General features: G+C 53.1%; 1 protein-coding gene across 1 annotated transcript; it reads right to left on the bottom strand.

Moving 5' to 3' along the window:
- Positions 1-1944: 1944 nt before the first annotated feature.
- LOC124523375 (palmitoyltransferase ZDHHC11-like) lies at positions 1945-25339 on the bottom strand. The gene is made up of 12 exons (XM_047095208.1): positions 25127-25339; positions 21926-22101; positions 21381-21482; positions 18479-18603; positions 16186-16338; positions 13635-13744; positions 12365-12396; positions 9762-9989; positions 9586-9673; positions 7614-7717; positions 5587-5671; positions 1945-2064 (listed from the first exon to the last, which is right to left on the bottom strand). Exons 1-12 carry the CDS (start codon positions 25337-25339, stop codon positions 1945-1947), a joined length of 1536 nt encoding a protein of 511 aa, XP_046951164.1.
- Positions 25340-25964: the final 625 nt, after the last annotated feature.

The raw sequence follows: 25964 nt of genomic DNA, 5'->3' as shown, positions 1-25964 counted from the left end.
CTACTCCACACACACCATCGGTGCTCTTTGTGTAGTGGCCCAGGCACCCAGTAAATGCAGAACACCAGTGCGACCAGCATCCAGGTATGGTGCTGAGCCCAGCTTATGAGGGAGCCCCAAGCCCTACATCTGAGCACAGGCTCACCTTCAGCGGCAGGTGGTCCTCTGTGCCGGCAGCCAAGGTGGGGTGTAGGGTGAAGTCACTGGATGGCGACAAGGACACCTTGCTCCCAGGTAGGCTAGGGCAGAGCAGGGAAGGAGGAACACATTACAGAGCAGGCCCTCGCTGGGCGGGCTAGCACGTGGGGACCCTGCAGGCTCCACGGTGTCCGTGGACGTCTCCCCGCTGGGGCCCCCTCTTATCTGCAGGCTCGGGAGCAGGCAGCGCCTGGAGGCTGAGTGCCAGAGGGGGTCTCGCGCCATAAACATGCAGAAGGTTCATGCGAGAAGGACACTGCAGGCTTCCACCACCAGCAGAAAATTAAAACAAGCCACCCAGTGCATTTCTGCTGACAGAAATGCCTTTAAAACCAGACAGAAGCAGCTTCACCTGCATGATGGACCCTCCCCCTTATTCATATATTCACTGTTTGGCTGATTTGTACATAACCAGCAGACCATACACCCTAGACAGATAAACAGCCGGACAGAAGTACTCCCAATAAGTTTGTCTGCCAGCGACCGCCAGGAACACAGGCTGCATTAAGTCCTACAAGGTTTCCCCGTGATCGACGTCCCAGGGAGGACCTGGGTGGGTGGGCCTCGAGGACTAAGACTCGGGTGAGGCCTCAGGAGCAGGCCACGGAAGGTGTCTAAAGCGCTAGCTGCTCAACTGGGTGCAAACTCTTTGGTTATGAAAGCTGCAACAAACCCTGCGGGCCAGAGCGGGAGGTGTGTGTGTGTGTGTGTGTGTGTGTGTGTGTGTGTGTGGTGGGTGACATTCAAGTAAATAACTTGCCCTTTTTAATTTTACTTCAAATGCATTAAAGGGCACTTGGTACAAAGTTACTGAGTTTGTGAAGTCAGGATACAATACTCAGACACTTACAACTGCGAAATATTCCCCAGAACCATCCTTCCAGGAACAGAGGGAGCCTGTGCTCACCATGTGCTCAGGGAAATGTAGGGGAGACAGCACGGACCTCGCTGACACGGGTGCTGTGAAGCCTCCTGTTACTCATACTCCAGGAGAAGATGACGTCTTGTCAAGGGGATGGTAGTCACCGTGTTTCGCTACACCTGATTTACTCTCTAAAATGTGTGCTTGAAGCTGGGCCATGATGTGAAAGGGGCCACTCTCTGTCTTTGTGGCACAGGAGGGACAGAGGCCGTGTGCTCCCCAGGGGCCTGCGAGGTGCGGTCACCCACCTGGCACACGGCGAGCCCTGCCACTGCTGCACACGGTCATGGACCGCGGTGTCCTCTGCAAGCGGCACATGCTCACAGACAGAAAGTAGACGGGCATCGCTCACACCTGTGCACTAGCTCACATGTTACTTGTGAAGAACCTAGAGAGGTCTCATCGCAAGCTCCAGTGAGCGGAGTATGGCGAGCCCTTCGGGGGGCAGTCCACATCTGTGACGTCAAGGGAAACTGGTTTGTCTTCGATCACGTCATCACAGTACCCCAAGGTTTCCCATAAAAGACCGTGTTCCTCAGGAATCATGGTGAAGGCTTTGAGACACGGGAAACACCTGCAGAAGGCTCAGAGACTCACCTGAGGGCAGATAAAGTCAGGCTGCTGTCTATATCCTGTGAGGGAAGAAATGATTGTTCACAACAGGAAACAAGATGGAGTGGTCAATGTCAAGCTTATTGTTAAACAAAACCCACATTCTTTATTACCCGATTTGGAGCAAATATCCTCAGGGTCCCGGGGTCAGGGAAGGGGTCTGTGAGGGAGCACACTCCACAGCCAGTGCCCACACTGGCCAAGGGGCCCGCTCAGGACCGGTATGTGTCACACGCGGCCACCAGCGGGCCCTGACCTCTGTGGCAGGTCTGCATGCGGGCAACTGCCAAGACTGAGGCGCACAGAAGAGGGGCCGCCTGAGACTCGGAGGGCTGAGGGGAGACACCCCAGGAGAGTCTGACCTTGACAGCACCTGGGTCTCAGGGCAGTCAATACCTAAGTACGGTATTTTTTTTTTTAGTTTTTTTTATTTTTTAAAATATACATCCAAATTAGCATATAGTGCAACAATGATTTCAGGAGTAGATTCCTTAGTGCCCCTTACCCATTTAGCCCATCCCCCTCCCACAACCCCTTCCGTAACCCTCTGTTTGTTCTCCATATTTATGAGTCTCTTCTGTTTTGTCCCCCTCCCTGTTTTTATATTATTTTTGCTTCCCTTCCTTTGTGTTCATCTGTTTTGTGTCTTAAAGTCCTCATATGAGTGAAATCCTATGATTTTTGTCTTTCTCTGACTATTTCACTTAGCATAATACCCTCCAGTTCCATCCACGTAGTTGCAAATGGCAAGATTTCATTCTTTTTGATTGCCAAGTAATACTCCATTGTATATACCACATTTTCTTTATCCATTCATCCATTGATGGACATTTGGGCTCTTTCCATACTTTGGCTATGGTTGATAGTGCTGCTATAAACATTGGGGTGGATGTGTCCCTTTGAAGCAGCACACCTGTATCCCTTGGATAAATACCTAGTAGTGCAATTGCTGGGTCATAGGGTAGTTCTATTTTTAGCTTTTTGAGGAACCTCCATACTATTTTCCCGAGTGGCTGCACCAGCTTGCATTCCCAGTACGGTGTTATTTTTATTTCACAATGGATATCTGGTTGTTCCAGGACCATTTGTTGAAATTTTCACTTCTCCCCAAAGGATTGCCTTGGCCATAAATGTGAAGGCTTACTTCTAGAATTTTTATTCTATTCCATTTCTATTCCATTGACTACACTAACCTGATTACTATAACTTTTTAGTAAATTTTGAAGTCAGATTGTATAATTCTTCCAATTTTGTTCTCTTTTCAAAATTGTTCTGGCTACTCTAGGTACTCTGAATTTCCATGTACATTTTATGATCAGCTTGTTGGTTAAAAAAACAACAACAACAACACACAAAAAAACAGAACCTCCTAGGAATTCAATAGGGATTGTACTATGTCCATAGATCAGTTTTGGGGGAAATGCTATCTTAATATTGAGTGTTCATATCCATGAACGTTGTATATCTTTCCATTATTTTAAATGTCTTCAGTTTCTCTCAGCAATGACTTATAACTTTCAATGTATAGACTTTACTACAGTTTTGTTGAATTCATTATTGTTAATGCTATTGTTAATAAAATAACTAATATTATTTTCAGTGGCATTTTTGCCAAATACAGAAATATGATTGGACTTGTTATTTTTTTTAACAATACAAAGTCAAAAGATTTATTTTTTAACAACTGTTTCCATTCCAGATAATTGCAAATTACATAAAACATTTCTAGGTCAGCCAAGGCAATGGAGAAATTTTTACTTTGACCATGTGGTGGCAATTTGCTGTGGAGCTAACTGGAGGCACACAGAGGTTCCTGATGCCAGGTAGGGACTGTATTTGATTTCAGGTGTGCTCTGGATAACACTGAAGATAAATTTCCCAGAGCTTACTGGAGAGCACTTTACCTGCCTCTTGCAAAGCTATTTCATCTCTAGTAGTTTTGTTTTTTGTTTTGTTTGTATTTTAGAATCATGTTGTCTGTGATCAACACAGTTTCACTTTCTATTCTTTATTCCTTTTTCTTGTCTTATTGCACCAGCTGGAACTTCAGTACATCCTTGCCTTGATCCTGGTTTTAAGAGGGATGTACTCAGTCTTTCACCAGGAAGTATGTTAGTTGTATTTAATAGGTGTATTGCATAGGTCAGAATGAAGATCTTTTCATTTCATTCCTAATTTGTTGAGAATATTTTTTTGTCACACGTAAGAGTTTCTTATTGGCAACTCCCTTTCTGAATTGACATTGCCATATTATTGTCATTTATTGTTGGTATTTTGTATAATGTCAAATAATTTTCACATAGCCATGGTACTTAATCCTGTATGCTGCTAGATTTGGTTTGCTAACACTTAATCAATGGTGTCTGTCTGTGTTTTCTTGAAGGATTTTGCCTCGTGATATTCTTTTGGGATGACATTGTCTGGCTTTGGTATCAGGTTGGAACTGGCCTCACAGAACAGGTCTCCCTTCCTCTATATTCTGAGAGGGTTTGTGTCATTATTTTTTAAAAATTCGGTAGAATTCGACAGTGTTGGTAATTTGTGTAAATTGGCTGGAAAGGTAACTACCTTTCTTAAGTGAGAAATGCATTTTTCAACACTGGAAGATTTAGAATGAATATACAAATGTTTAAAAGCTCCAGACCCCATGCTATTACTACTGTGGCACTAGAAAGCCATATGACCATATCTGGCATATACAGTTTTGAAAACAGAAGAAAATGTATCCTCAGGGGTGTGGGGTGGGGAGGATTTAAGCCGGTGGGATCCTAAAGCTCCACGCACACCAAGAGGCGAGCCCAGCCATCAAAGTGGGATGATGATCTATCTCAGATAATCCACAGAGGGATTAAACGTGATGATGGATGACAAGTGTCCAGCAGAGTGACAATGAACGGTCACAGCTTCCTTGGATTCCTGAGACAGGATGGGAATAAGGTGGCCCTGACACTGCTCTACTACACATTCTAGAGGCGAGCTCCAGAGCCACACACCAGAGAGAGGGCTTCCACATGTTCACCTGGACACACATTATAACCAGCGGGGGTACATGGCCCTCACAGTCATACATGGTCAACACCCCACATCTTTGCTTCTTGAGATGTGTCCTTCATGTCACTCAGAAGCTGTGTGGCCACCACCACCCAAGAAGGGATGGCAGGGATGGGGCGCCAATAGATGCTATCACTGCCACAGCTACCACTGTGACCCCTGGAATGGAGCATCAGCCTGGTCTCCATGCATGTAAAGTGTGTACTTGTTGGAAGGCTTGATGGGAGCGAGTGGCGGGGAGGGGTCATGCCATAATTGTGTTGGCTACGGTTTAAGCTGTGACTTGGCCAGTCACACACAGTCCCCACTGAAGACCGGCCTCCAGCATCTCCAACACGGAGCTCTGACTCCAGGCTCTGCAATGAACACAGTGGACCAGGTATGTCCCTCTTCCCCGCTGACCTGGGAGATGAGCAGGGGCACCCTTGTGCCGTGACAGTAAGTGGGTCACTGAGCCCTTCCTGGCTAGAATCCTGCCAGCTTGCTGGAGTGCACACATGTCACCCAAGCACACGTGTGATGCTTCTGTTCCAGTAGCACCCATTTTTCCGTCATGTTTCTCTGCTCACACACATGCCCTGTGTTTTAGATCGTTTGTGCTGCCCGCCTTGTTTCCCTTTATCCCCCTCCCACCACTGTCCTGTTTGAGCAGTGTCCCCAGAGGACACCATAAATGCCTTAAACCAGCCAGACAAGCAGGTCCAAATACTGTCCTGCCCTTGCTCTTGTGGGGAGCTTAGACTCAGCACTGGACCCCACCCCTGTGTTTGAGGCTCACTCACGCACAGCCGTGCCTCACTTACCATCACCCACGAGTCCTCCATGAACGTGTTGGTGGAGGAGGGTGGACCTGAGTGCACATCCGGCAGCAGGAGGTTGAACTTCACTCTGTGGGATGGCAGGGGGAAGGGGAGACACTCATCAACAAGGACGGCCACTGCTTCCTAGAGGGGATGCTGATGGCTGCCGGAAACCACAGGCCACAGCATCACACAGCCTCCTTACCGCCCTTTCCCCTCAGGTCCACTGCATGGTGGGAGACCCCGGGAGGGCAGGGGAGGAGCACTTAAAGGGAGAGCTGCAGGAGCAGCAGGGGGTGTCAAGAAGAAGGGGTGCCCCTGCAGATCAGGAGGGGATTTGGGAAGAGACCCTGGGTTTGGAAGGAAAGAGATGTTCAGGAATTACCAAGAGCAATGGTGGGGATGTAGGTCGTGGGACACTCAGCTAACTGAACTGTGCAAGTGGATTGAACAGTGTCCACCAATGACCTCACATTGCTGTAAGGGGGGTTTTCAGATGCAGCGACTCTAGCAGCTCAAAGTGTCATCACCTGAGACCAGGGTCAGCCCGATGACCGCGTCTGTGCAAGAGGACAGGCCCTCAGCCCAACAACCGCATCCGTGCAAGAAGACAGGCCAGCCCTCGGCCCGACGACTGAGTCTGTGTAAGAAGACAGGCCTTCGGCCCGACTACCACGTCCATACAAGAGGACAGGCCCTTAGCCCAACGACCGCATCCGTGCAAGAAGACAGGCCCTTAGCCCGATGGCCGCGTCCATGCAAGAGGACAGGCCAGCCCTCGGCCCAACAACCATGTCCGTGCAAGAGGACAGGCCCTAGCCCGACTACCACGTCTGTGCAAGAGGACAGGTAGGCCCTCAGCGGGATGACCACTTCCATGCCAGAAGACAGGCAGGCCCTTGGCATCTGTGCAAGAGGACAGGCAGGCCCTCCTGGTTCGTTAATTTTCAATCATTCTTGCCAGAAAGGGGCAAAATGGGAAAACTGAAGAGACAAAGGGAAAACAGCATCAGGTACGAGCCAAGGAGAGAAGCCAAGTGCAGGTCCTATGACTGGGGACATGTCGAGGTGAGTCCGGCTCCAGCCTCCAGAGCATTGAGATGGTACGTTTCTATTTTTTAAGCCACCTGTTTTGTGGTCCTTTGTCAGGGCAGCCCTGGCAGACCGAGACCCTCACCCTAATGTGAGCATATTTCTCATTTCTCCATGTTCTGAGGTGACTTTCCACACTGGTACAGTTTCAAAGTGGAGACCAAGTGCACGTTTTAAAATGTGTGCTTACCCTGGGTCGTGACCTTCATAATGGGCCACTTTCTGCTTCTGTGACTTTGCAGGGGTGCACTTTGGGTGCGTGTGTGCCTGCAGGGCTGTCCTCTGTGTGACTCCTCGCAGGCTAGAATGAGCAGGCATGGCTCAGGAGCGACGGGAAACTAGGTATTATCGGAGGTCATAAAAAGGAGGCTGGGACCCGCTCCCCACACGTTTTCCGACTGACAGAATAAATGAGCGCTGACGCTAGCGTGCTAGTTCAGATGCGAGTTGTCCACAGGGAGAGAATTACTACATTTCCCCAAGCACGTGGAGCGCAAAAGGTCCCTGCGTAGCTGTACGTGGTACTGTTACATTAAACAGAGTTATTTCCTACTGTGTTGTCACATTATTTAAAAATATCCCATCAGAGATGAGTCACTTTCCAAAGCAATTTGACTTAAGATCGAGTAGCCATTTTCATTCAGAGAGAACAAGTCCAACAAGCTTACAACCTACCTGTGTGAGACTGATTTCAGGTCACCTGTGGCTGCCTGTGGGGGTAAAGGAAAAAGAAGAAGAAATTGTTGGTACTGAGGCTATTCGTAGGAAATCAAGTCCGTCATTAGTTTCAGGTGCGTGTGGCTCAGAGCCTTCCTAGGAAGGGGTCTCTCTGTGGGGGTCGCTGTGTCAGAGGTTAAGAATACATTGAAGATTTTAAGAAACTGTCAAACTACTTTCCACAGTGGTATCACTGTAAACCCCCGACCGACTTTGCACACCTAGCTACAGGCCTCCGGTTCCTCTGTGTCTCCCGCTCCTGGTGCCGGTAGCCTTTCTCAGGGAGCCGTTCCAACTGTCTTACCGTGGCTTTAGTTGCACTTTCCTAGTGGTGAATGATGTTGAACATCTTGTCAGGTGATTATCTGCCACCCATATATCCTATTTGGTAAAGTTTATTAGAATCTTTTCCCCATTTTAAAAATGGGGCCGTTTTCCCCTATTAAGTGTTGAGAGTTGTTTATTTATTCTGGATTTAAGTACAGGGTTTGCAAATATTTATTCCAACCTGTGACTTACATTTTTATTTTTGCAGTGGTGAATTCTGAACAGGAAATGCTTTCTTTCATAAAAAAGTCAAATTTTCCATTTTCTTCATAGTGGTTTTGGTGCCCATATTAAAGAAAACTTTGTTTACCTCAAGATCACAAAGGTTTTATTCTGTTTTCTTTCTAAAGTGTTATAGGTTAGCCCCTAAATTCAGAACTGTGGTTGATTTTGAGTTATTTTTGTGTGTATGGTGAGAAGCAGCTATTAAGCTCTTCCCCGCCCTCTTTTTTTGCATATGGTCATCCAATTGTTCTGGCACAGCTTATTAAATATACTCTCATCTCTCCCTGTTTAATTATCCTGGCACCTCGGTTTAACACCCACTGATCAGGTTTTATTTCTGGACTTTCTATTCTGTTCCCTTGACCTGCATGTCTACCTTCACTGGGCACACTGCCCTCACGGCTCACACTGTCCTGACTACTGTAGCTTGATAGTTCATTTTTAAGTCAGATTGAGTAAGTCCTCCAATTTGCTGCTTCTTTTTCTAAATTCTTTTGGTCACTCTATGTCCTTTGGATTTCTGTATCTATTTTAGAGTTGGCTTGCTATTTCCTTAAAGAAAAAAGCTTGCTGGAAACTCAATAGGGCTCATGGTAATTATGTAGATCAATTTTGGGGGGAGTTTTCTATCATGACAATATTTTGCGTTCCAGTCCACGAATATTCTAAATCTTTCCGTTTATTTGGATTGTGTTCAGTTTCTCTCATCAATAGTTTGTAGCTTTAAGTATACACATTTGGTGCTTGTTTTATTTTATTTTATTATTTTCAATGCTATTACAGATGGAATGGTTTTCTTAATATCATTTTGAGATTTTTCATTGTTAGTATACAGAAATATAATGGGGGTTATTATATTCATTTTGTATTCTACCACCTTGCTGAGCTATCTTATTATTTCTACTATATTTTTTGCAGATTTGTTAGAAGCATGTTTCCTGCAAATAAAATCAGGTTCATTTTCAAATCTATATGTCTTTGTATTTCTTGCTGTATTACACTGGCTGGAACTTTAGTAAAATGTCAAATAGAAGTTTGAGGTATTCTTGCCTCAGTCTCAATCTGTGAAGAGCAGACATAAACAGACACACACACACACCCCTTACTCCACGTCTGTGTCCTATAGTTGTTCCCTAACACTTTTTTAAGAATGGACAATTTCAAACACCCAGAAAAGTGGAAAGGATTGTACAAGAATGCCCAAACACTCAACTTCTAGGTTCTATCATCATTAAAATTTTGCTGTGAATATTTCTTTTTAACCATGTGACTATCCATCCATCATTTTATTTTCTGGTGCTTTTCAAAGCCAGCAGGACACAGACATCAATACCCTTCGTTAAAGCACACGGATGCCACTTCAGTCTTCGCACACCCAGATTGCATTGCATTTATCTCTTTCTCCCCCCTTACACACACACACACACACACACACACACACACACACACACTATAAGTCCTACAGTTAAGGATATTTTCTGTCAGTTTTTCTTCTCTTCTCCCTCCACCTTTGTTCCCATATGAGTAGCATGCCTGGGTACTGAGTAAATGCTTCAAATCAGTCAAACAAGCAATCCCAAGCATTTTCTGTCCTCATTCCGGGGGCAGCCTGAGACCTTTCACGTGCCCAGCGGCTCTCACCTGCAGCGGGGAGCTCTCCTGGCACGTGGTGATGGTGGAATGTAGACCCGGGCACCTCAGCTGCGGCGGGGCCTCCTTGCACTTCTCTCTACAGGGATGGGGCAAAAGGGAGGACAGACTTCCATGAGCAAAGAAGGGCCTTGCTTTGTGTAGTGAGCTCAGAGAGCACTGCTGACAGCTGCAAAGCTCCATGCACTGGCCGCCATTGTGACATGCTCATCTGCAGAGCCTCAGAGCCAGCAGCTCCTGGGAGGCTGTCCGTGTGCCCTCGGGTTGGCTGCACAATGGAGGACACGGCGCAGGAGCACCATCCATAAAGGTCAATGACTGCTTGCCGGTGGGAGGCCACAGGGGCGCTTCTTCCTGCTGTGGCACCCCCACGCTGGGCCACTGCGTTCTTGAGTCTGTGGGTGCAGCAGGGCTCAGTTACAAACGGACAAAGTGACCTGCCTTGGAGACCATGGCATTGTCACTTTGTGCTCATTCCTTGCGGCAACTGTAGGAAACTGAGGACTGTCCTTGATTACCCAAGTATGTCCAATGCAATCACACGAATCCTTAAAAACTGAGAAATGAGGAAAAGGAGGAAGTCCGAGAGATCTAAAATATGAAGAGACTAGACCCACCATTACCAACTTAGAGATGGAAGGGCCACGTAGCAAGAGTGGGAAAGCAACAGCTGCACTGGCATTCTCTATCTGCCCAGAAGCAGACTCTTCCCCATAACTTCCAGAAAGGAGGGCTGACCTGGTGAGCCGTGACTGTCGCCTTGGGAGGCACCAATCAGGGACCCAGCTGAGCTTGCCAGGCACATGACCCACAAGCACTTTCAGACGAGTCTTAGTTCAAGCCACTACATTTGTGGGAATTTGCCAGATAGCAATAAAAAATTAATACAAGCCACTTGATGGACATTAGCTGAGCAGAACACCTATAGAATTAGGCAAGAAGTATCTTCACACGTGTGATCCTACTTTTGCAGCAGATTAATGGTCCAGAGGAAATACTCCCAATAAATTGGTCTGATACCCACTAATAGAGAGAAGCACCTTAGAGAGTGCTACACTAAGTTCTCCCCTAAAATATACTAGTGATTTACATCATGGAACTCCACAGGCACTTACTGAGTGGATTTTTCTTTTGGGGGGATTGACAGAGTGCCACGTGATTTAAAGATACTCTTTGATCTCTTGGAGCTGACATTCTGACAGTGGGCTTTGCCTAACATGTAAGGCTGTGAGTGTCCAGGTCAAACTAGGGACACTTCTGAAGGAAAGAGAGGCCACTGGGACAGATGGCCCAGCGCATTGAGAGGGCTTGTCTCTCAACACAATCGACCTTTCAATACAAAGGTTAGCAGCTCACTTTCCAGTTGGAGAAGGGAACACTATAGTGATTGAAAATAAGGAATAACATTCCAGAAATGAGGAATATGGTCCCTCCCAAAGATGAAGTAACTTATATTCATAAAAATTATGTTTCTTTTTCTTTTAACTATGCCCACAATGTATGGATTTTTTTTTAAGTTTATTTATTTATTTTGACACAGAGAGGCCTTGGGGAGAAGGGGCAGAGAGAGAGGCAGAGAGAATCCCAAGCAGGCTCACTGCTGCCAGCACAGAGCCCAATGTGGGGCTCAACCCCACAAACCGTGAGATCATGACCTCAGTAGAAACCAAGTGTCCCATGCTTAACCGCCTGAGCCACCCAGTGGCACAATATATGGAATTTTTAAAAGGGGCTCTAAAGAGTTGAACAGTGTGATTACAATTTTATAAAAACAAAGCATTGTGAGTATAACTCACAAAATAATACTAAAACAGAACTTGGAAGACAGTCCTCGGAGCACCAGCAGTGACTGCAGTGCGTGGGGCGGCCAGAGACTTGAGGTCCCCACTTCCTGCGCAGTGTCCACACCGACTGCCCGAAAACGGGGTTAGTCTCAGTTGCTTCTAGAGGCGGCTGGCCCCCAGGCTGGACAGGGCGAGGGGAACGTGCTCAGATTGTACCTAAAGGACCGCAGTGTGGCAATGCTTCAAGTGAAACTCCAAACGACCCAGGTTTTCCCAGAAGCATGGCTACCGGGTGTCTAAGGAAACAAATGCAAAAGGAATGAGCGGATTCTTTGGAGGGATTCCCGATCCTCGGTCAAGAACCAGCACCGGCCCTGCGACCTGCCCAGCTCCGCCAGAACATGGGAGTCGCCCGCCCCCCACCCATTTCTGCGAGGGCCGAACTTCCGAGAGCACCACAGAACTGGGGCACTTCCGGCCCGCTCCCCCAGGGGGGACCGACTTCTGGGGCAGTTTCAGGGCTTGGAGCTGAGACCATGCGGCTCCGCTTGCTCCCGCCTCTAAGGAATGTTTCCTGTAACTCCACTTCGAACTCTGCCTTTCTCAGAACTGCATGAAAACTATTTTAAAAATTATACGGAAACTAAAAACGTGGAGGAATTGTCAACAACTATGAAAACTAAAGAATGCCAAGGGCGTTCCCCTGCTGGACGTTCAGGGTGAGGCACGGCCGGAAGAGGGTCTCCTGGGGGAGCCGGGGGCACTAGGTCCTGGGCAAATCCACCTTAGCCCGTCTCCGTGAGCACACAAATTCAGGACGGCTTGGAAATCAAAATGCAAAGCGAATAAAGCTGGTGAAAACACTAGCAAAGAATGTGGATATTTGTATAACCTTGGAGTAACGAAGACTTTTTAAAGCAAGACAATTGAGAGCATATAGTATTTGTCAGACAGATAAAACAACTCTAGTAAGCTTACACACTTACCTACGTGCAGACAGACTCAGGTCATCTTCTTGCTGTGAGCAATAAAAATTCATAACGTGAAAAAGCTGTTGACACTGGGCTTAGTCTTATACACGATTCAAGTCAGTTATTAGTTAATTTTGAGTAACGGTGCTTCAGCGTCCCTGGGTCCTAGGAAAGGATCTCACTGGGGGATAGCACCCCTGTCACATGAATACCTGTGTCTTCACTTCTAATAGTTAAGAAACTGGAAGTGGGATTGCTGACTTCAACGGTGACTATACATTTCACTTTTTAAGAAAACACCAAACTGCTGATCAAAGTGATATAATTTGGTATCTGCACTAGTAACATAGGAGCCTTTCGATCTACAGCTTCACCAACGCTTTTTATTATTGGTTCTTTTGATTATACTGGATGTGTAATGGTATCTTACTGTGGTTTTGTGTTTTCTTAATGGTAACTGATGTCGATGTGCTTATCTGCTACCGTGGATCCTCCTTGGTGAACAGTTGGTTCAAATCTTTTGCGCATTTAAAAAGTTAAAACACTGGGTCATTTTTCTTATAATTAAATTTTGAATTCTTTATATATTCTGGGCACAAGTATATGATTTGCAAATATTTCTGCCTTTGGCTTATGTTTTCATTTTCTTAATGGTGCTCATTTGAAAAGCAAATGTTTTTAATTTTGATGAGAAACAGCTGCATTTATATATGGGCCTAAAAGGAGTCAACCCTGCTGGCTTGATTCTGTGGACACTGAACGTACAAATGATATAACACACATGCACACCACACACCAAACACACATGTACTGCGCTGCACACACACACATACACTGCATCACACACACCATGTACACATGCACACATACACATGCACTGCATCACACACATGTACTCAGTCACACACACACGCACCGTATCTCACACTAAACACACACACACACACACACACAAAACCACACACACATGCACTGCATCACATACTATGCACACACAACCACACACGTGCATCACATTATACACATCATGCACTCACACGTGCAAACATGCAGTGCATCTCACACCAAACACACGCACACACACACACTGCATCACACACACCACATACACATACACACATACACCTGCACTGCATCACACAACGTGCACACACACACACACGGAATCAGAGAATTGTGCCAACACAGAAGCAAAGGACTGTGAGAAGTTCCAGCTGCAAGGTGACACTGGGTGCTGCCCCAGGCATGGATAGCACAGATGGTGAAGCAGAGGAGCACCCGCTACCTGTGGCATGCTTATTTTGAAGGACAGCTCTTTCCTCCCTGCTGGAACTTTTGGAATCTTTTGACAGCGTTTCTGTATCACATACTCATATGTGCTCAACTTCTTGAACACTAGAGAGGAGAAAGGCAGAAACAGGCAGTTACAATTACGCAAGCGGGCAGAGTGGCTGGCCCACAGGCCACAACCCGGTCTTCCAGGGTTTCCCCCCAGGGTACCGGGAGCTGCCTCCTAACCTGGGGCGCTGGGGGGCTGCTGCATGGCCACCCCGGGGCCCACCTGGCCTGTGGGAGGCAAGCAGTAGCTCGTCACAGCCCCAAGGCTGCTGGCGCCCCATCCCAGGAACAGCTACCCTGCGGCCTTCCAGGCCCACAAAGCCAGTGTGGACCCGGACGCTGGCTCCGGCACTGTGGCAGAAGCACCCCAGGTCACTGAAAGGACATCTGAGACCCAGGTCTGTCAACAGACAGCACCGTCCACGAAACGGGTTCTGTGCCTGCTTCAGCAGAGGCACCAATCCTCCCACTTCTCTCCCTAAAACCAACAAACACGAGGACAGATGGCTTCTAGTTATTTCTGGAAAGGGATAAGGGCCACCCACAGAAGCCTAATTGCAGCTGGAGGGGCAGGCGGAAGGTGGGCTGCCCCCCACACCCGCGTGGAGCCCGTTCCCTTCCCTGGGTGGTTTGTACAAGGGCATCTGTCTGTGTTTGCTTTGGCTTCCTGTTGAACTACACCTGGCTCTTACTGGTTCTCCCACCTCCCCCAGAACCTGTGTGAGGGCGTAATTTGCATCTCGCCACATGCTCGCAAAAACACTAGTTCTCTGGCAGGGATTGCAGGGATGGCTGCCATCACCATCAGGTGGCAAGTACACACTGTGTGTTCCCCAGAGCTCACACTCGTCCTGAGTTTTGAGTAAACACCTTCATCTGACAGTAACGAGAGGAGATGTGGCTGGGGAGGGAGGCCAGAGTGTGGTGTGCACTGAATGAGTGTCTGCCGTGTCTCCTCCAGCGACACTAGGCGTCAACACAGCAGCCCGGGGCCGCTGGTCTTTGGGATGCTCTGTCCCCTGCTTGTGTGGAGGCGGCTTTCCCCACACCCCTGCTGCTGGTACCAGACATCTGTGCATCTTCCTGGGAGGGCTTGCCCTCACCAATGCTGCACTCCACTCGTGCTGCAGTGTCAGGATGTCCTTCCCCCAAACTTCAAAGAGGCATCCAGCTGCCCACAGCTTCTGACAGGCCCCCCAGCAGCCCCTACCCCCCACCTCAGGGTATTTGTGTCACGCCATCCCTTGGAGAGTGGGTGGCCCCAGCGCCTTGCACAAGAGGTGAAGGGTGTCACTTCCATGACTGGGCTACAAAAGGCCGGCTGCCCCCTCGTGCTGGAGTGTCCTGGTGGGAGGAGGCACCGGCCAACAACTCACAGGGAACTGAGGCCAGGAACTGGCCTGCCAACACCCTGGCGTTGAACCTAAACGTGGGTCCCAGTCGGATGAGACCACAGACCTTCCTCACACCTGGAGGAAGCCTTGTGGCCGAGCAGGGCCAGTGGACCCAGCTAAGCTATGCTGAACCCATGACCCACAGAGACTGCAAGGTGATAACTCTGTTACTTCAAGCAGGGTAAGTTTATTATAACAATAGCTAATATCCCAACTTTTTCTGGAAGTCTGTGCTTTGCTGTCCAAATACCCTGTAAACAGCACCTTGAGCCATAAGCTCCGTGTGCATCTCCCTCCCCTACCCCCACAGTGAGTGTGGCACCACCACCCTCCCTGTTGCTTGGGTTGGGGCCCTCTGGTCCCTGTGCCTGGATCTCCCATTGGCCATCTGTCCCGTGGACCTGTTCTCCAGTCTCACATCTGTCTGTCCTGAGTGGCCACAGTGGACTTCTGGACCTGCCCAGCTTGCCACCTGCTGGCTGTACTGTATGCTGCAGCTGGGGCACTGTCCCCAAATTCACCCTTGTCCCCATTGGCCAGTGCGTGGAAGCTTTTAGGATAAGGGCCTGGGCTGACCCACCTCTGGCTCCGGGTGCTGATTCCGGCCCTGGCTCTGCTGAGGACACTCCCTGTGCCAGACCTGCTCTGGCAGCCACATAGGACCCCCGCTGCCACCTTCTCCCTTGCAGAAGCCACAGAGAGAATTCATGCCCTCCCCTGGGCCACGGCGTGGTGGGGCCTGCTGCACGCAGTGCCGCGTGGACTCCAGGAAACGGCCAGTGTCCCTGCAGCAAGCTGGGTCAGCAGATACCCTGTCGCTGGCTCACTATTTTTCATTGTTAGGACTTGGTGCTTCTCTAAATCCCCCGTTCTTTTTTTAATGGTGCCTGTTCCTGCCTCACACGTTCTGCTCCCTTATCTAACTCCTAGTCCCTCTCGTGTCCTCTGCAGGCCTCAGAGCAGAATGAGCCCTGCTGTCCCTTAGGGGTGTCTCTTCCTGTCATTTGTCTGATGTGCTCGTTTCTAGCAGGGGCCGGCAGACCTTGTCTTGGGCCACGTGGGAACGCAATGGACAAAGACTGGAGTGGGGGTCAGGACACATACTTAAGAAGAGGTGGAAGATGAACAGGTATCCAGGTAGCAGGAGGCTGAAGGTAGACAGCAGCAGGACGAACACCCCAATGCCCAGGACCACCAGGGCCTTCGTCTTTACAGGAAAAAAAGGAAGGAACAGCAGCCAAGTGTCCTTGGGGACATCTGCGGAGGCAAGGGAGACATGCATGCATCCAGCACCTGGGGCATGGCCAGCCCCTCCTTGGGAGGTGGGGGAGGGTGAGCAGCCCAAGGAAGCCCCTCCCCCACCCCAGTGTGTGCCCTACCTCACCCAGGTGCCCTTGCAGCCCCCTGACTGAGGTGGGTGTCACAGCCCCACTTTACGGGTCTGGAAGGTGAGGCTGGGAGAGGATAACTAAGGGTCCGGGTTGCAGAGCCTGACCCCCTGCCTGGCTGAACCCCCACCCTGTCCCAAGGGCCATGCCACTGTGCCAGACCCTCCCTGTTCTCAGTCAGCCACCCTCACAGGGAACTGCAAGGCAGTAGCCAGCGCCTTGGGACATTTCCAGGACTTGGTCATCTGGGCCCCAAGGGCTGTTGACACTTCCGAACTTCGGTGTGAGGAAAGCACTGAGGAATCTGCAGGCAGGCCCATGGAGATGGAATCCAGCTGAAATGCTCTCATCCCACCACAGAGTCTGGGAGGTACTGATTCCAGTCCTTTATGTGGCATGGAAAGTGGCTGCCAGGCCCGCTGTGTGCCTCGGGGGCTGCAGCACAGTGTGCATGAGGCTGGATGTACCATGGGGTGGCCGGCCACATGCTTGTCCCCTTAGTCGGTGATGTGTTGATGAATTCCCACCAATGAGACCAAAGTGCCCCAGGGAACTGGCGGGTAAGCAGCCCCATGGAATCTTCTGGAACAGCAAACCCAGGAGATTGCTTCAGTCATCAGGCATTCATGTGCAGCACATCCACGATGGTTCTGGAGCGAACAAGTTCCCAGAGAGAAGCACCTTCGGAGACCAGGCTGCCCTCTGTTCTGCCAGCGCGTGGCAGTGAGGGCCCAGCCGACGCCCACATTGGGAGGAAGTAAGGACATGTGCTATGGAACTCGGGTGCGCTGAGGCTGCTGCTTACCATGTGCGAGCCGCATTTCAGAGTGTGTTGGGGCAATGAGAGGCCCCGTGGCCGGGAGGACCTTCGCAGGGAATCCCCAGTGCCCACCGGTGACTGTTCTGAGGCGGCGGTCACCGGCCAGCCCCTCTGCTCAGGCCATGTGTGGAGAATGTCAGGAAGGATGGCAGGCGGAGTCCTCCAGCTGGCTGTGTGCAGAGCGCAGGCGGCTCTTCCCGCTGAGCAGGGCCGGGTCTCGCTGAGACTCCCACTGTTCCCTGTTACCATGGAAATAGCCAGGATGCACTCTGGAGCAGGTGCAGGTCAGATGGCCCATCCCACCAGGGCTCATCCAGCCCAGGTGCACTGAAGGCCTTGGGATGAAGGTGCACAGGGCATGGTGCCCTTCCAGGAAGAGGGCATGGCCGTGACGTGCTCTGGAGAGAGGCCTGGACAGGGAAAGGAAGCTTTGCTCTGAACCCTGAGGGCTGAGGTCCCCAAACACTCAGGACAGACACATGAGGTGCTCCGCTTGGGGTTCTCCCTGTGTCAGTGTCCAGGGCTGCTGTGACTGATGGCCATAGACCAGGCAGTTTCAACAGCAGAGATGAAGCCCCGAAGTCAGGGTGTTGCAGGGCCCGTCTCCCTCCGAGGCCATGGGGGAGGATCTGTCCTTGGATCTTCCAGCTTCTGGGGCTCCAGGCACCCCTTGGCTTGTGGCCATGTCCCTCCAGTCTCTTATAAGGATGTTTTCACTGGATCCAGGATCCCACACATTGCCAGGTAACCCATGATCATCTCAGGATCCTTAATCACATCTGGGAGGACCCTCTCTCCAAATAAGGTCACGGTCACAGGGGTTGCGCAGTGATGGACAGACCTTTGAGGCACATGTGTTCCCAAGGCCAGGTTCCTGGAGCCGCTCAGCAGACACCTGCAGCCACACACCACCCAGCACCTTCCCCAGGCAGCCCTGCCCTCCTGCCCCACCCTGCTCCCTGCCAAGACCAACTACTGGGTGATGGGCACGGGGCCCCAAACCTGCCTTCTGGTCCCTGGGGGACTGCTGCCCTCCTGCCCGGCCCCACAGCTCACCCAGCTAGGGGCGGGCCAGACTGACGTCCCCCAGAAGGAGAGCTTTCCCTGAAAGACAGCTGGAGGGAGAGGCTACCACCACGAGTGACCCAAGAGAAAGCAACGCCAGAGAGGAGCCCCCCCCCCCCCGTACCTTTATAGAAGGGATGAGTACGCAGCACCTCCGGGTTGACTGAGTACTGGATGAAGACATATAGCAGGATGGTGATCAGGCAAAGCAGGCTGGCCGAGGCGGAAATCAAGGAGATGAAGAAACATCTGCGGGGGGCAGAGCCAGACTCAGGGCTGGGCAAGGTGCCCCTGACCCTGAACCCAAGGCCCAGCCTTCTTCCTGTCTCCTGGCACCCGAGATCCCCAGGGGACGCCTTGAGGGCACCACCAGTTTCTGTGCCCCCTTCCCACCCCCACGCGGCAGTGAGAAGGGCCTGGCCTGGCTCCCAGGTGGATACACGGAGGCTCCAGGCGGGTCGGGCTGCCTGCAGCTTCCTCCACACGCCGCCACTGCTCACCAGGGCTCCGCCGGGTCGGGATCGGGACCACCACCCCTGCCCCCCATGTTGCACGGGATCCTGGGTGCTGTGCTTCCATCCAGAAGCATGGAAGCCCAGCAGGTCGGGGAAGCAGGGGTGCTGGGACAGGCGCCTGGCCGGCCAGCGGCCCACAGTGCATCATCTCCACACACCCTCCCGGGGCCTGTGCACACTTCTGTGCACAAGTGACATCTTGTGCTTTGGCATTAGACCAGAATCACTCCTGTCCTCTTGCCTGTGCTCAGGACACAGAGAACAATCTAACCATCAAAAAATTAAATTCTGGTCAGCAATTCTTGGAATAATCTCCTGCTGCAAGGTCTTCCTTTGGGCTTTCTACCGTGGTGATATTTAAGGAAACTGTTTCTTTAGCATTTTCAATCTTCAGCAGTGTCTTTTATCCAGCTGAAATTTATCTGACTCCATTATTCTTTTCCAGAACATCTTGAGGTTTGTTTTTGTTTTTTTAACACATCTTTAGGCAGAGAGCTAAAACGAGAATGTCCTCAAAGGGTCATGTGGATGTGGAGGGCAGCCTGCATTGTGGCCCCTTGTCAAAGGCCCTGGAGGGCACGTGTCCTGTGTGTCCCCGAGGTGCAGGGGGCACAAACCTGGCCCCACACCTGGCTCTGGTTCCCAGGGAGCCTGTGGTGTGCAGTGCAGCTGTTCCAGCCGACGGGCCCACCCCGCAGCAGAAGGCCCTCGGCCATCCGGTGCTGCTGGCACCAGGCCAGAGGCGGCCCTCCCGGCAGGGTGAGGGCCAAAGCCTGTCCAACTGCATGTTCGGGGCCAGAAACGTCGCTGTCGTCTCTGACTCCTGTGTCTGTGGTGCCTCAGCACCCAGTCCGGGCACTTCCCCTGTGAAGGCACGTCCTCTCAGGAGCTTATCACACTTTGCCAACTGTTTTGGCCAACTCATCTTGTAAATGTAGTCATTTCCTCTTGCTTTCTCTGCCTGATGGCGGAAGGGACAGGAGGGAGTCTGGGACTCCACGTGGACAGGGGTGGCCATGCCCTCACCAAGACCCCCGCGCACATGGTGCCCTCCCTCACTTCTGTACACACTCCTTGCTGCTGCCACTGCCCAGTGGATAGGAGGGCTCCTGGGGCCCAGCGGTCCCCACCAGGAACTTCTGCAGCCTTTTGTGCCCGGAGGCCACTGTCAGGACCTCGGAACTCCACCCTGTGTGCCCTGTGGGGCCCGGTCAGCTTAGTCCTCCTCAGTGGCAGGGCCACACACCCTCGCCCATCCCAGACAGCCGACCAGACCTCAAGGAGACCAGCCTGTGGCACCAAGACCTTAAGAGGAGCATCTGGGGGAGAGAAGAGAGCCCTGCTACCGTGAGGAGGCAGCCCCCTCCCCCACTCCAGCTGGCCTGGGGCTCCTTCTCTGTAGTGGAGAGGGCGACATGGGGGCTCCCAGGCCCCCAATTCTCATTTGACTTTTCTAATGACGACAGCTTTGCATTTCCTTCTGCTCAAAGCAGTAACGCTTTTGAAGCCTGAACAAGTGGAGCATTTCTTGACTGGGCTGCACGGAGCATGGCCCTCCTGAACCAGGCTGCCCGGAGCACAGACCACGACGCTCCTGGACCAGGCTTCCCAGAGCACAGACCACAATCCTCCTGGACCGGTGGCTGCCCAGAGCATAACCCTCCTGGACTAGGCTGCATGGAGCACAACCCTCCTGGACCAGGCTGCCCGGAGCACAGACCACAACGCTCCTGGACTGGGCTGCACAGAGCACAGACCATGACGCTCCATGACCAGGCTGCACGGAGCACACCTGCTACGAGTGGTGGGTGAGCAGTGGAACCCCTTGCAGCGCCATGAGCCGGCGAAGGCCACTCTGAACTAGCTGGGGGAGCCCCTGCGCCTTTCTTGGCCACTCACAGCCTGGGCCCTAGCACATGGGGTCCTGGCAAAGCCCGTGCAGGACTGAACACCTGCTCCCAGTGCAGCCTCGGCCCACATCCTCTGTGCTCTGACGGCCTCCCAGGAGAAAGCACCCGGGTCCAGGCCAGCGGGTCAAGAACGAGTCAGCTCAGCCTGAGCCCCTCTGGATGGGGCTGGGCCTCCACATTCGGAAGGGGCTCCAGGCCAACACATTTCAGAGCCAGACAAGGAGAACAGAAAGACGTTAAGGACTGCTGTGCTGGGGACAGCACGTGACTCCCCCCACTGCCTGTGGCCCCCACCCTCTTACCCATGAGGCCCCCAGCCTGCAGGACCCCTCTCTCCGGGTCCCCTCACCCCTCCCTCTGACCAATCCCCCTCCCTCCCCCAGTCCTTTCACTTTCTCCTTCCCTAGCACCCCACCCCTCCCCCCTGCCAAGGACCTCTTCTCTCTCCACCAGGACCTCACCCCTCCCCACTTCGAGGTCCCTCCTCCCTTCCCCACCCCCAGCCCCTGCAATGCCCTTTTCCCTCTTCCCTGCTTGGTCTCCCTCTCCCTCCCCCAGGACTCTGCCCCTCCCTCCCGGACCTCCCCCTCCAGCCCCTCACCTATAATTCCTGCCCCCTACACAGTTGTTAAGCCATTTGCAATGGTGGTCAAAGTCAAAGACACACTTGTTGCAGGCCCCACAGTGTTTAGCCTTCTGGCTCCTAGAAGGAAGAATTCACATGAACAGCCTGTTAGCAGCATGTGTGGGAGGAAGACACGGTCAGAAAGGAGAGACAGGTGGCAGGGAAAACCATGCCCCAGGCGGGTTATCTTCCCTCAGCCACGCCTGCCACACTGTGCCACCAGCTCCCATCCTGAGCCACAGGCCTCCCCCCCAGGCTGCCTGCTGAGCCCTCAGGGCTCTGATTAGCCCAGGTGGGGTTCCGGTGGGGGGGCTGGGACTCATCTGAGCCCTTAGATGGGTGAGGGGTCCTGAGTGTCTCAGGGCCACTGCTGGTCATTCAAGGAAAGCAACACCGGTCAGCTGCATGAAAACAGAAAGGCCGGGGCAGGACCTGCCTGTGCACAGCACGGAGAGGGGACGGGTCCACACGGCAGGGGCCGTGCCCTCGGGGCTGCCTGCTCCCACACCCTGGGCACTTACACGGTGACCTCACACAGGTGGCAATATTGGTTCTCGATGACACGCGTGTGTTTGGATGGGTCAAAAGTGGGTATGGGCTCCAAGTAGTTCTTGAGCCGTACGTTGGTTTCAGCAGGATCGATGGAAATAGCAAGTAAGTGGACCACGAAGTAGAAACAGAAAAGCCCACCAGTCACCTGGGCGTGAGTGTGTCAAGGAACGTGCAGGCAGGCCTGGTCAACACGGCGAAGGTGCCCGCTCAAACTAGAAGCAGGACCCTGGAGGCGCCTGCTTACGGCCTGAGGGTGTGGACCCCACGCTTCACCGAGGCAGCAAGGGAAGGCCTTCAGGGGCCAGCGGCCACCACGCTGGGTGCCGAAGTCGTGGGGGTTCTTTGGGCAGCAGATGCTCAGAGCACATGCGTCAGGGGAAGAAGACAGTGTATCATCAAAAAATGGAGGAGGGGAGCAGGGAGGGCTCACACGGCCAGTCTGCACGGTCTGTCTGGGTCCCATCTTGTCTCTCCTCGCCCCTAGGCCCCTCAGGCTCTCTGGCACCCACTCCCACCGTGGCACCCAGGGTAAAACCAGTCCCCGGGCTCCCACCCTCATCCTCCTCTTCAGGACCAACACACTGTCCCCTTGGAAACCAAACAGAAGAGGTGGAAGCCGCCTCCCTGTCAGCCCTGCCCTGCTTCCCAGGACCAGTGCTGATGGGAGGGTTCAGGGTTTACAGGTTGGGTTCCTGGGTGTGGTAGGGGGAAATGACCCAGCCTGGGAGGCGAGGCCATGGGTGCACGGGGTTCTGCCAGGATTTGACAGGGGTGGGGGTTCGGAGCAGGGGGCTGGGGCTACTGCTCAGGCCTGCGGGAAGCCCCCTCGGGGGGTCCTCCTCAGACCTGCCAGCAGCCTCTGCTTCCGCCTCTGAGCAGCCTGGAGCTGACAGGCGGGGTCCTGCCTCCACAATGCACTAGCCTGAGTGGGAGGCTGCTTCTGGCCCAAATCGCTCATTCCTCCCTCGCCCTCCAGCCTCTAGGCACCATGTGCAGACCCAGGGCTCAGGCTGCCAGATGAAGGCATGGAGGCGATGGGGACCCAGCCCTGCTGGGGGAGGAGGGCAGGAGGAGGGCAGATGAGAATGAGCTGAGGGCCACGAGGATCAGCCCAAGCTGGTGCCCAGGCCAGGGGTGAGTGGAAGGGTGGCTGAGAACCAGCCGGGCCCTGGGGGACCTGCACGGGGGCACGAGACTGACCAGATCCCTCAGTGCCACATAAGGGTTGTGGTGACACCAAGGCCCTTCCTGTGGCCACCGGACCCTGCAGGGCTGGGTAAGGCCTGAGCCTCCCCTGCTCTGCTGTCCCATTCAGGGTATGGGGCTGTGGCCGGGTGGTCAGGGGTCTGGTCAGGCTTTGCCATCACAGCTGGAGACACCAACACAGTGCTGGTATGCCATCTCCCTGCACCTATGCCCTGAAGCCTGAGGCGCTGGCTGGAGGCAAGCACTGTTTGTGTGGTTACTGGGGCAGCGGGAGCAGGTCCTGAGCACAGTGGTCCGGCCCAGGACAAGAGGTGCAACAGGAAGGCCCCTTCCTCTGTCACATCAGAAATAGGCAGGCAAAGTATGGGGGAGGGACTGAGGCGTTGGGGTCCTTGGAGACATTGTAGGGGCAGCGTGGTCTGCACTATAGCCTCAAACTGGAGGCAGCAAGGCCCCTGACCTGAGCCTGATTTTCCCCACATGTCCCAAACCTGCAAGTGCCGTGGCCAGGCCACTCCCAGAACGTGTCCCCCAGGAACAGAGGGGCAGGCCCCCGCCATGTGGTAGGCAAGCCCCCTTAAGCACGAACATGGGTTCATGACAGGTCACCCGTGGGAGTGACACGGGTGAGCAAAAGGCCACCGTGTTTTGCCTGGCCGTTCACACCATCAGCCACTTGGCTGAGAAGTGTCAGCAGGTGGGCACCACACCAAAGTTCTGCCCCCACATTCAGATGCCCGGGTTATGGGTGTCTCTCAGGTTGCAGAGAATAACAAAAAGTAAAAGGGACAGGGTAGGAGGTCTCCAGATGCAGAAGGCCAGGCCCTGCCCTCGAGGCCTCATCCCCTTAGAGACAATCTGTGTTTGGTAAACACAGCTCCACCAGCCCAGGACACATGCCCTCCTGACCTTCCTTTCGGGTCCTTCAGGTTCTGCGGCAGGAAGGGGTGAGGCGCCCCCCAGAGCTCCCACCGCCCGCCACCAGCCCTGCAGTCACTGAGGCTAACCTAACCAGGGGTTTTGCCTGGCCACGGCACAGGCCCTGGGACTAAGATGGGTCACATCAGAGGCCAGTCCCTCAGCACAGGGACCCTCTGGGCCCTTCACAGGGGCAGGGTGGTGGGGGAAGCTGGCCTCTGAGGTCAGCAGGGAACCAGGGGTCCGCCTCCTCTGCTTTGTCTTCTGGAGGTGCAATGGAGACCCTGCCCTCCCTCCTCGGGGCCTGCGCGTCAGCCCCAAGTGCGTCCTGATGCCTGCCCACCTGGCCTGAAGCCTACTCTGGTGACATGTCTGGAACCTCCTTTCAAGGCCACCACGGGGTTCACAGTCCCCACTGTGTGGCTCCTAGCAGCCGGCAGGTTTTCTCTCTGGCCTCGGCCACTCCAGGCCCGGCCAACACCTGTCACCAGACTCACTTGTTGCAAAAAGGGACACGGTTAAAATCGGTGTCTTCCTTGCACCCCTGGCATGGTTCCCCCACCAGCCAGCCTGACCCAGCCCACTGCAGACCTGCAGACAAGTGGGGCCCGCATGGGGCACCCCAGACCCTGAGAACGAACGCCATGTGAATCCCTGGGACTCAGCCTTCAGCTTCTGAGCCATCCCTGTGACTCCTCTGCGACCCTTTCCTGTCGTCCAGGCTGCCTGCCTCACCCCAAAGACCCTGGACCCCAGGCGTGCTCTCCCTGCACTGACAGCAGGCAAGCAGCAGACACTCCTGTGCTTTTAGCCCCAGCCCCAAGCCAGTGAGCCACACAGAGAACAAACGTAAGATTTCAGGCAGCGTGGCCATGGCGGGTGTCTGGGGTAAAGAGGGGGAGTGGGGTCGCAGAACAGGGTGCGGACCCGTGGGTGACTCAGGTGTGGGGGCTGGTAGGCATGGCAGGGCCCCGAGCCAGATCTGGGGCAGGGCCCGCGGGGAGCCTCCCTGGGACAGCAGGCACTGCTCCCACAGTGAAGGATACACCATACATGATCAAGTTCCAGTTGGGTGGCAGTAAGGGGATGAAGATACAGAAGTTGGCGAAGGCCAAGATGAACAGTATGGTCCAGACCACCACCTGGAAGGTGTGCAGGGGCCACGACCAGCCATTCACTCTGGACCAGCGGCGGGGCGAGGCCTGTTTCCTGCTGGCTTCCCGCAGGGCCCCTCTCTGGCTCCGGCTGCACAGATCCATCTGCAAGACAGGTGGAGGGCCACCCCCACCCCCAGGGACACCAAGGAAAAGGTTGCAGGAAAAGCAGACCCTATGACCACGCGACACTTCTGTGTGCTGAAATCCTCAGGAAATCTTCTGCAAGTTTCCCTTGAGGACGTTCCTGCTCCAGAACAAAGGCCTGCTGACCAAGGAGCTTCTGGGGTCTCTGGGCACTCTGGGGACACCCAGGTTGAGCTGAGGGGCTGGGAGGGAGCCGTGGCCACTTCTGGCCAGGTGTCAGTCTGTTGGAGAAGGTGAGCCACATCACAGCCGCCCCCGGCAGAGCCGAGGGTCCTGGGGACTTTGCCTCATTAGGGCGGATTTCTGCCACTCTTGTCAGGGTGTGGGGCCAGGCAGGGCTTACCTGATCAGTGAGACCCCTGGGGGACCACAGAGACCATCCCACATGGACGGCGAGGCCAGCACCCCGGGGGTTGGAGCACAGAAAGGCACCCTGTGTTACAAATGACACAATTCCCGCACGAAAACATTTGGGTGGAAGTACCGGCCAATGGAAAGGATGCTTCTGAAAACCAAACCCCACTAACGGGGAGGTGGGCTCTAGGGTGTAACCACAGACCTTGGCACAGGGAGGTGAAGCAGG

This window comes from Lynx rufus, unplaced genomic scaffold (assembly GCF_022079265.1).
Source record: "Lynx rufus isolate CCGP_SWC_20201006 ecotype Redwood Valley unplaced genomic scaffold, mLynRuf1.p SCAF_4, whole genome shotgun sequence".
NCBI classification, from domain to species: Eukaryota; Metazoa; Chordata; class Mammalia; order Carnivora; family Felidae; genus Lynx; species Lynx rufus.
This window is presented reverse-complemented; position numbering and strand designations above follow the sequence as displayed.